Source organism: Cucurbita pepo, unplaced genomic scaffold (assembly GCF_002806865.2).
Source record: "Cucurbita pepo subsp. pepo cultivar mu-cu-16 unplaced genomic scaffold, ASM280686v2 Cp4.1_scaffold000134, whole genome shotgun sequence".
Classification (NCBI taxonomy): Eukaryota; Viridiplantae; Streptophyta; class Magnoliopsida; order Cucurbitales; family Cucurbitaceae; genus Cucurbita; species Cucurbita pepo.
Genome location: NW_019646436.1, coordinates 310,469 through 320,321, shown reverse-complemented (window position 1 = coordinate 320,321; position 9,853 = coordinate 310,469). Strand labels below are relative to the sequence as shown.

General features: G+C 39.5%; 1 protein-coding gene across 16 annotated transcripts; it reads left to right on the top strand.

Annotated features, from left to right (window-relative positions):
• The first annotated feature begins 565 nt into the window (after positions 1-565).
• LOC111783936 (probable aquaporin NIP5-1) lies at positions 566-8,989 on the top strand. 16 transcript variants are annotated; one of them, XM_023664746.1, is made up of 6 exons: positions 566-1,793; positions 2,542-2,593; positions 3,051-3,410; positions 3,499-3,586; positions 3,671-3,791; positions 4,906-5,757. In XM_023664746.1, the coding sequence occupies exons 3-6, from the start codon at positions 3,224-3,226 to the stop codon at positions 5,569-5,571; spliced, it is 1,062 nt and encodes a 353-aa protein (XP_023520514.1). In that variant the 5' UTR covers positions 566-1,793; positions 2,542-2,593; positions 3,051-3,223; the 3' UTR covers positions 5,572-5,757. The 16 variants fall into 16 exon arrangements, with proteins under 16 accessions (XP_023520514.1, XP_023520515.1, XP_023520517.1 ...); XM_023664747.1 differs by having other exon boundaries at positions 2,999-3,410; XM_023664749.1 differs by lacking the exon at positions 2,542-2,593 and having other exon boundaries at positions 2,999-3,410.
• Positions 8,990-9,853: the final 864 nt, after the last annotated feature.

The following is a 9,853-nucleotide window of genomic DNA, read 5'->3' as shown; positions in this document are numbered from 1 at the left end:
CCTTATGTCATAGCTGTGAATTCGTCTTGGTTTAGGTTAAAATGCCTCGACCTTCAATTATACTCTTGTAAAACAAAGGAACAGCATTTTGATGTATGTAATTTAAGCTATAATGAACGAAAAGTGGTGCTTGGTACTTTTCCCTTATTTGCTTGGCTTGTCCGGGTACGTATTTTGTAACAGCCTAATCCTACCACTAGTAGATATTGTCCTATTTGGGCTTTTCCTTCTAGGCTTCCCCTCAAGGTTTTAAACGCATCTGTTACAGAGAGGTTTCCACACCCTTATAAGAAATACTTATGTAACAACCTGCTTTTTAGTTGGTATCAGAGCCAAACACCGAGCGATGTACCAGCGAGGAGGCTAAACCCAGAAGGGGGTAGACATGAGGCGGTGTGCCAACAAGGACGTTGGGCCCTAAAGGGGGGGTGGATTGGGGGGTCTCACATCGATTGAAGAAGGGAACGAGAGCCAGCGAGGGTGTATTGTGAGATCCCACATCGATCGGGGATAAGAACGGAACATTCTTTATAAGGGTATGGTAACCTCTCCCTAGCAAACGCGTTTTAAAAACCTTGAGGGGAAGCCTGAAAAAGAAAGCCCAAGGAGGACAATATCTGCTAGCGGTGGGCTTGGACAGTTATATACTTGCTAGTTAGTTTAGAATAGCTACTTGTTTCCTTTTTATGGCCTATTTGGTTTGGTTAAGTGTTTGATTCTACATGTGAATTCATCTTTATTGATGCTCTAGTGTAGAGCTTATTATGATGTACGTGTTTCGGTGCCATCATCATAACTTGATTTTAGTTTTTTCCTCTATCTCATGTATTCTTGAAATTTATTTCTTTATTATAGATTAAGAAAGAGTTGCATCTTTAGGTGGAACTTGAGTTCTTGGGGTGGACAGTCTAGTTTTGATGTGTTGATTGTATGGAGTAGTTTCTAAATTGAAGTCTTAGTTAAGTCGTTATATTCATAAGTTTGAGATTAGTGTATTGGGGTTGCTGAGGGGATAGTTTCATTTAGACATATGAGATTCATCATGAGGGGTGATTCTCATTTAGGTGGGTCTTTGTGTATGTGGTTGGTATATTTGATTGAGTCGGAGCCATCCATGTTTTAGTTTGTTTGTGGGGTTCAAGTAGCTTTGTATGGGTTTCTTGGAGCATTCCTGTAACGGCCCAACCCCACCGCTAGCAGATATTGTCCTCTTTGGCCTTTCCCTTTCAGGCTTCCCCTCAAGGTTTTTAAAACGCGTCTGATAAGGAGAGGTTTCCACACCCTTATAAAGAATGCTTCGTTCTCCTTTCCAACCGATGTGGGATCTCACAATTCATGTACATAAGTTAAGCATCCTTAACAATTGAATGACTCATGAGTTTCTGCGAGATGTTCACTCTGTTCTTAGTTCTTTGTCGGGATAACCTTTGCCAACGAGCCACCCGTCGAAGAACTAAGAACAGAGTGAACATCTCGCAGAAACTATTGTTAAGAATGTTTAACTTATGTACATGAATTGTGAGATCCCACATCGATTGGGAAGGAGAATGTGGGATGGTTATGTCGAGCAAGCGCTTGCGCAACGAGGGTTGCTCCAATTGCTCAGGTCTTTGAGACCCATTATGCCATCACTCGAGAAACTAAATTCCGTTGACGACGAATCCCCATGGAAGCGAAAGAAGATGGTGAATTCAAGGTGTTCGATGAAATGCAGCCATGGGATAGGAACTCTGTGGAGGTTGAAATTGCAGAATCCACTGTCCAGAAGCGGCTTCTTGATATTCCCAGTTCCGGTACGCTTCCTTGCTTTTATTATGTGGGAATGGAATGCATTAGAACTTAAATGCCATTTTGCATATTTGATATTGTTGACATTGTCAGCGCAGTGAGAATCAATAGACTACAAATCCCTTTCTTGAGAGGACCTTGAGCCAAAAAAGCCTTTCGCTATTGCTCTAGACAGCACAACATTCAACTTTAGAGCTTGATTGAGCAGCCATATATTAATTCTATTCAAACGACGATGAGATACAGTTGCCTCCTAGACAATAGACAAGTCCAATATTTTATTTCAAGTTCTAATAAAACAGTGAAGGATTTCTTTTGATACATTCTCCATTTCAAATTTGACCCAGTTCGTTCACTAGAACTTCCGACCTCGTCGAGACTCTACCTCTTTCTGAAAGTAGGGAAGGAGATGAGATAGAGAAAGCGTTTTTAACCTAACCCCACTTTATTGCATCTAATAATTTTTCAGATCTTGTCAATTTGAACATAGTTCAATTGGATAATGCACGAATTACCCTCTCTATTGTTGATGATTTGATCTCATTCTATGATTGTTGAATCCAACAATCTGATTCATTTGCAAGACCTCGTGCGTCGTGCGTTGGTGGTAAATTAACCGTGAATGGACTCAAGTTCAAGTTCTTACCTTCTCGGGACTTTACTTAATTTCCAATTGAAAGAGTTCGGGACTTCCTTGGGAGTCTTATTTCTTCTGCCGGCAATATAGTTCTAATTGTGGTAAATAATATGCAGGCCATTACATGCATGGACGGCATTGGCACAACTGATTCAATTACTTAAAAAGGTGATATTTGACAGTTTTAATTGATTTTTAATTTAAATTGTTCATTTCTGTCTATGCTATGGTCTGTAATGCATATATTTTATATTCTTTGACTTTTTTCTGATTATTTTTTTCATATATTTTCTAATGAAATCAATTATGTGAATTATAAACATTCTAAATTCTTATTTTGTTCTTACTCCGGAAACGAAAGTCTTTGGGAATTTTTACCATATAATTTAATAAACCTTGGTTTATAAAGTCGAGGCTCGACTCTTAGAGTTGGTATAATTTGTGTTTGAATGTACAACAAAATAAGGTATAGAGATACGAGTTTATATAATTTGTGTTTGGTTTATAGATTTATAATATAGTTTAAAAAAGATGAACTTCATTGGTTTGTTATTAATATAACGTCTTGTGTAGAGGAATCTGGTTTCCAATGATTCTTAGAGCTAACACTGTCATTTTCCCCAAGACGTTGAAGCTGCCGGCGATGATACCCATTTGGCTGAGTTTTCGCTTTCAACAAAGCCAAAAGGGTCCTCTAATTTGTTCTTAAGACCTCCTTTTCCACTAAAACCAGTTTCCATTACCATTGCTCATTGGAGATCCAAGGAACAAATTTCAGAAGCTTTTTTCAAGAAAAAAATGGGAACTCCCACCAATGGCAGTGGCAATGGCAGCAAAACCAGATGGATGATGGGTCTGCATTTAAAGGGTCGAAAGGAAAGCGACAATGAAGATCTTCATCTGTTCCGGGAGCTGCATAAGCGTGGCAAGGAACGCACTGCCTGCTTTCTTCTGCCCGTCCATGACCTTGAACACTGCAATGGTGGTAATTATGAACTCCATGATGTTAGGAATCACGAACCTCCACAGTGATCTGAGTTTTGTTAACTTTCTTGATAGTTAAACTTTTGCAGGGAATTCTCAGTTCTACAGAATTCAATCAATCAGAAAAGAGTCTGAATTTGAACTCCTTTCTGAGGGCAACAAAAACGATTATGATTGGTAAAAATCTCATCTTCTTTGATTCAGAGTTTGTTTAATTGGTAACTCTTCTGAAGTTATCTTCATGAACACTGCTTATTGAAGGCTTAAAACACCACCTGCAACTCCTTTGTTCCCATCTTTGGAAATGGAAGCCATTGCTCCACATATGAAAGCTCAGAAAGAGACCAGATTTCTCCAGCTTCTCTCACAGCCACAGTCACAGGTGCGCTTCTCTGAAATTTTTTCATAATCCAAATAGATGTGAGAATTATAGTTGTCTATGGGGAAGGGATAGGAACCACCTCCTATTTCATATTTCTGCCCCGACCTCCCCACCCCTGTTTAGCTAAGGGGATAAATCTCTCTCGGTTAGAAACCACAAATCTCCACAATGGTATGATATTGTCCACTTTGAGCATAAGCTCTCGTGACTTTGCTTTTGGCTTCTCGTAAAGACCTCATACCAATGGAAATTTGTATTCATTACTTATAAATCCATGATCAACCCCTAATTAGCCGATGTAAGACTCCTCTCCTAACAATCCTCAACAATCTNCGAAAAAGGCCTCGTACCAATGGAAATGTGTATTCATTACTTATAAATCCATGATCAACCCCTAATTAGCCGAGGTAAGACTCCTCTCCTAACAATCCTCAACAATCTTTCCCTCGAACAAAGTACACGATAGAGCCTCTCTTGAGGCTTATGGAGCCCTCGAACAGTCTCCTCTCAATCAAGACTCAACTCCTTTGGAGCCCTCGAACAAAGTACACCCTTTGTTCGACNCTTTTCCTCGAACAAAGTACACCATAGAGCCTCTCCTGAGGCTTATGGAGCCCTCGAACAGCCTCCTCTCAATCAAGACTCAACTTCTTTGGAGCCCTCGAACAAAGTACACCCTTTGTTCGACACTTTAGTCACTTTTGACTACACGTTCGAGGTTCACAACTTCTTTATTCAACATCTGAGGATTCTATTGACATGGTTAAGTTAAGGGCATGACTCTGATACCATGTTAGGAACCACGAATTTCCACGATGGTATAATATTATCCACTTTGAGCATAAGCTCTCATGGCTTTGCTTTTGGTTTCCCGAAAAGGCCTCATACCAATGGAGATGTATATTCATTACTTATAAATCCATCATCAATCCCTTAATTAGCCGAGGTGAGAGTGCTCTCCCAACAATCCTCAACATCTCCGTCCCGTCCAGGGTGGAACTGAAATGGACATCTCGAGAAGAGAATCTTTATTTCCTTCATTCGACTGATTCGACCTGCGAGTTAAATGTACATCCATTGAATCTCAGTCTCTCTGTTGCAATTATCTGGCCAGGCTTCTAACAATTCAGAATCAACAAAGAGAAGCAATGGAGTTGAGAAATCTCCAACTACAAATCCAAGAATACCATCCAGATCCATCACTCCCAGTTATAAACCACGCATCAATTCATCAACTGAACCCAAAAACACCCAAAGAATCACAAACCCAAACCAGAGAATCTCTCAGGCATCATCAACAGACCCCACGATCAAAAGAAACAACAATAAAACGAAATCCACAAATCTTAAAGAAAGTTGCACAGATTATCTAACATCAAACCTCTCCAAGCCAAAGGCAAAGTCAAATCCAAACCCAAATCCAAGAAGTAGAACGACATCTCCAATTGTGAGATCGACAATAGCATCTCAAATTCCAGAATTCTCCAACGAAACACCTCCGAATCTGAGGACCGATCGGTCGAGCTCGGTGACGAGAGGGCGGCAGGTAGGAAACGAGCAGAAACCAGAGGCGATCAACATCAACTCCAGAAGGCAATCGTGCTCGCCAAGTGTGACAAGGGGGCGCAAAGTGGAGGTGAAACGAGAGATTAACAGGGGCGGAAACTTGAGTAATGATCAGAGAAGAACTGAATCTACAAACATTATTGGAAGTCGAATGGTGGAGAGAGTGATGAATGCCAGAAAAGGAAATAAAAATGCTTCAAAACTCTGTGTTTAGTAAATTTTGTTAACTTAATATCGTGCTAATCTACGAGGATTCGAAATCTGGATTCAATATTTGATGACTTGATATCTGTGAATTATTGGGCCGAGCTGGATTTGAACCCTACACCCCTCGAGACAAGGCCATGATACCTACTTTTCTTGAATTACTCTAAGAGTGAAGAATATCTCTACTGATCAATGAGTTCTGTTAACACGAACTTATCTGTATGTTTCGAATTTTATTAATATTTTAAACCGAACCGGACTACGTTAAGCATTAAAAACAAAAGTTTCAGTTATCTTCGGTTTGATTTTTCGGTTTGTTTCTGCACTCCTATTATACACACAATCAATTAAGCATTGATTCTAGGGGCCAATTTGAAATTGACCATAGAAGCAACCATATCATCACGTTAACTTGGCTGTATAGAATTTTATCGATGTCCATGTCTAAACATTTAAAGGCCAATTAGGACGCTCTTTCTTAGGTTTCATACTTGTTCGTTTCTATGCCATTGAAGATATAGAAAAGCTTTAATAGTATTATGAATCTGTATTCAATGATTATCATGACTGCTTCGTTGCATAATTTTTATGGTATTTGGCTTCTGAAGGGTCACAGTATCGAGTAACTTGTGGATGTCTGAATTTCCCAATCTTTGATTCTTAATGCTACCAAGTTAGATCCTCAAAATACTCATAGATTCTACTTTTTCAAAGAAAAAAGAAAGCTACAGTAACGTGAAGATCACCTCTTCTATTCTTAAATAGAGGGGGAATTATCATTATTGAGTTGTGAATGATCAAAAGAGTATTTTGCAATATAAAGGTACTCTTTAATCTTCTTCAATTCGAGTCCTTGTTCTTTATTGCCTGAGCTTGACAATTTCATAGGGTATGAAGGTCCGATAATCGTTTTGCTTTTAGTTTTATACTTTTTAATATTAAGTTTACGATCACTATTTCTACCTATAATTTTTTTTTGAAAATTTGATGTATTCCAGAAAATAGTATGGAAACTCGCATAATTTTTTGTTAAAAATATGGTTTCTTTTTCAGTAAAACATAGAAAACGAAGCCATAGTCCACCAGAAGCCAATGTCGCAAATCGAGTGCTTACCCATCGATGCCCTAAAGAGGAGCCAACCTCGCCTTCCGACTCATGTCTCCCTCACTCGCAAGGTACTTATTTTTTGTTTTTTCATGTTCAATCATGTCGAGGATAAGCATTTTAACTATNCTCTCTTCTATTCTTAAATAGAGGGGGGAATTATCATTATTGAGTTGTGAATGATCAAAAGAGTATTTTGCAATATAAAGGTACTCTTTAATCTTCTTCAATTCGAGTCCTTGTTCTTTATTGCCTGAGCTTGACAATTTCATAGGGTATGAAGGTTTGATCATCGTTTTGCTTTTAGTTTTATACTCTTTAATATTAAGTTTACGATCACTATTTCTACCTATAATTTTTTTTTTTGAAGTTTTGCGTAGAATTCAAATGTATTCGAGAAAATAGTATGGAAACCCGAATAATTTTTTGTTAAAAAAATGGGTTCTTTTTCAGTAAAACATAGAGAACGAAGCCATCATCCACTAGAAGCCAATGTCGCAAATCGAGTGCTTACCCATCGATGCCCTAAAGAGGAGCCAACCTCGTCTTCCGACTCATGTCTCCCTCACTCGAAAGGTACTTATTTTTTAATTTTTCATGTTCAATCATGTCGAGGATAAGCATTTTAACTATGATTGAATAAGGAGCTTATTTTATGAAATTGGTGCAAATCACGAACCTACTATTCTAAGTCATATAGAATGGCACATTAGGTTGGTTCGACAGGTTTTTAAGATCAAGTAGTACTATGCTCTTATTTCAACTACAACAATTTATATCATCTAGTCCGTGTGTGAGATCCCACATCGGTCAAAGAGGGAAACAAAGCATTTCTTGTAAAAATGTAATACCGTGAGTCTAACGATGATACGTAACGAGCTAAAGCGGACAATATCTGCTAGCGGTGGGCTTGAATTGTTACAAATGACAATAGATCCAGACATCAAGCTCTGTGCCAGCAAGAGCGCTGGCTCCCAAGGGGGATGAATTGTGAGATCTCACATCAATTAAAGGAGGAAACACAATATTTCTTATAAGGGTGTGATACCATGAGGCTGATGACAATACATAATGGGTTAAAGCAGACAATATCTGCTAGCGGTGGGCTTAGGTTGTTACAAATAATATTAGAGTCAGACATCGGGGGTTTGCCAACGAGGGCGTTGGCTCGGGGGTGGATTGTGATATCCCATATCAGTTGAAGAGTGGAACAAAACATTCCTGATAAGGGGTGGAAACCTCTTCCTAGTAGACACGTTTTAAAATCGTGAGGCTGACAGTTATACGTAACGAGCTAAAGTGGACAATATTTGCTTGGGTTGTTACACCCGACCCGACTCAACCGAATTTTTTTAGGGTTGTAATAGGTTGAAGCTGAATATTTGAGTGATATCATGTAGGTGGGAGCAGAATTTGTGGGCACATTCATCCTCATATTTGCTGCAACAGCCGCACCCATCATCAACCAAAAGTACAACAACATCACCTCTCTAATCGGAAACGCAGCATCCTCCGCCCTAGCGGTGATGATCGTAATTCTGTCGACGGGACACATCTCCGGCGCCCACCTGAACCCCTCACTCACCATCGCCTTAGCCGCCATCCGCCACTTCCCTTGGGTTCAAGTCCCTGCCTACCTCACCGCCCAAATCTCCGCCTCCATATGCGCCTCTTTCACTCTCAAAGGTATCTTTCACCCTTTCATGTCCGGTGGCGTTACAGTTCCCTCCGTCGGCACCGGCCAAGCCTTTGCTCTTGAATTCCTCATTGCCTTCAATCTCTTGTTCGTGGTCACTGCTGTCACTACTGATCCTCGCGTTGTAAGAACAAAAAATAAATCAATAAATCCCTTTAATTGTAAGTTTTTGCTTAATTTATTACTCAAAAATTTAATTATCACAGGTTAGAGAGTTGGCCGGAATTGCCGTCGGAGCTACCGTGATGCTCAACATTCTTATCGCAGGGTCGTCCACCGGTGGTTCAATGAACCCAGTGCGGACTCTTGGCCCCGCCGTGGCCGCCGGAAATTACAGAGGGCTGTGGGTGTACATGGTGGCTCCTATACTTGGGGGGGTTGTCGGTGCCGGAACCTACTCTGCCATGAGAATCAAAGATGATGAAATGGATGTTCCACCGCACGTGACGAGCTTCGGTCAGTACACGAGTGGCAGCTGTGTTCGTGTTTAAATGTTCTTGTGTTCGTAAAGATTTAGGTATCGAGTCAATTGAAGTATACTTAAATTAATATTATTTTTGTGTAAAAGCGATCCATGTTATAGTATAGACATAATAATATGGATGTTTCGATTTCACTATAAAATATAACCAGCAACTAAAAAAGAAGTAAACACAAAGAATCGAGCAAACTATCAAGAACAATTCATAGACAAACGATATCAAACTCTCCTCTATATAAACTTACTGACGAGTATTTTAATCCTTAATTGGACATCAAATAGATAAAAACAAGAAAATAGAAGAAGATTTGAGAAGATCATTGGAGCCGAGTAGACAAGTAGGCAGCACCAAGGTGTTGCATGTAGAAATGTCACGACATTGCCAAGCTCAAGCTAAGGAAGCATCGTCTCGATGCTTCAAAAAAATTAAAATGAAATGCAACTCAGTCGAAAAAATTTGTGTGCACTCCTTCATGAATTCTGCCTGTATCGTCGAGATACAGTGTGAAACACGTGTTACGGGATTTTGTATTGCATTCATGTTTTTCACAAAATTCAATTAAGAAGTCAACCTTCCGTCTCTAATTCTACATCTTCTCCGTTCGTGGGTGGCCATCATCTTCTCCGTTTCTTTCCCGATCAATCTCCGTTTGTTGAAAGCATACCATTGTCACGTGATTAATCTCCGTTCTTATCATTGTAACCTTCTGTCTCTAATATGATATACTTCCAGTGCGAAACAATACTAATTACTTTCTCCCTTCTTCTTATGGTATAATATGATTATTTGTTTACATGATGACTAAACTTAAAAAGTATTAATAGTGATTATCTATCAAAATTTTATATAGAAAATTACCAAAATACCCTTACACTACCACCTCTTAAATCTCTCCACCTTCACTCCCACCAGGGCAGTTGCTGTCTACTGCTAATGACCAAACGTTAATAACTGTCGAGTTCGACAATTGCCCCAGCGACTGCTGCTCACCTTTGCCATGACTAAC

What these genes read in the sequence shown, in the direction of transcription:
- LOC111783936 (XM_023664749.1), top strand. Translation starts at nt 3,224, where the DNA reads ATGGGAACTCCCACCAATGGCAGTGGCAATGGCAGCAAAACCAGATGG. An exon ending in CCTTGAACACTGCAATGGTG is followed by an intron (nt 3,411 to 3,498) that starts GTAATTATGAAC and finishes AAACTTTTGCAG; the next exon opens with GGAATTCTCAGTTCTACAGA. An exon ending in TCTCACAGCCACAGTCACAG is followed by an intron (nt 3,792 to 4,905) that starts GTGCGCTTCTCT and finishes TTATCTGGCCAG; the next exon opens with GCTTCTAACAATTCAGAATC.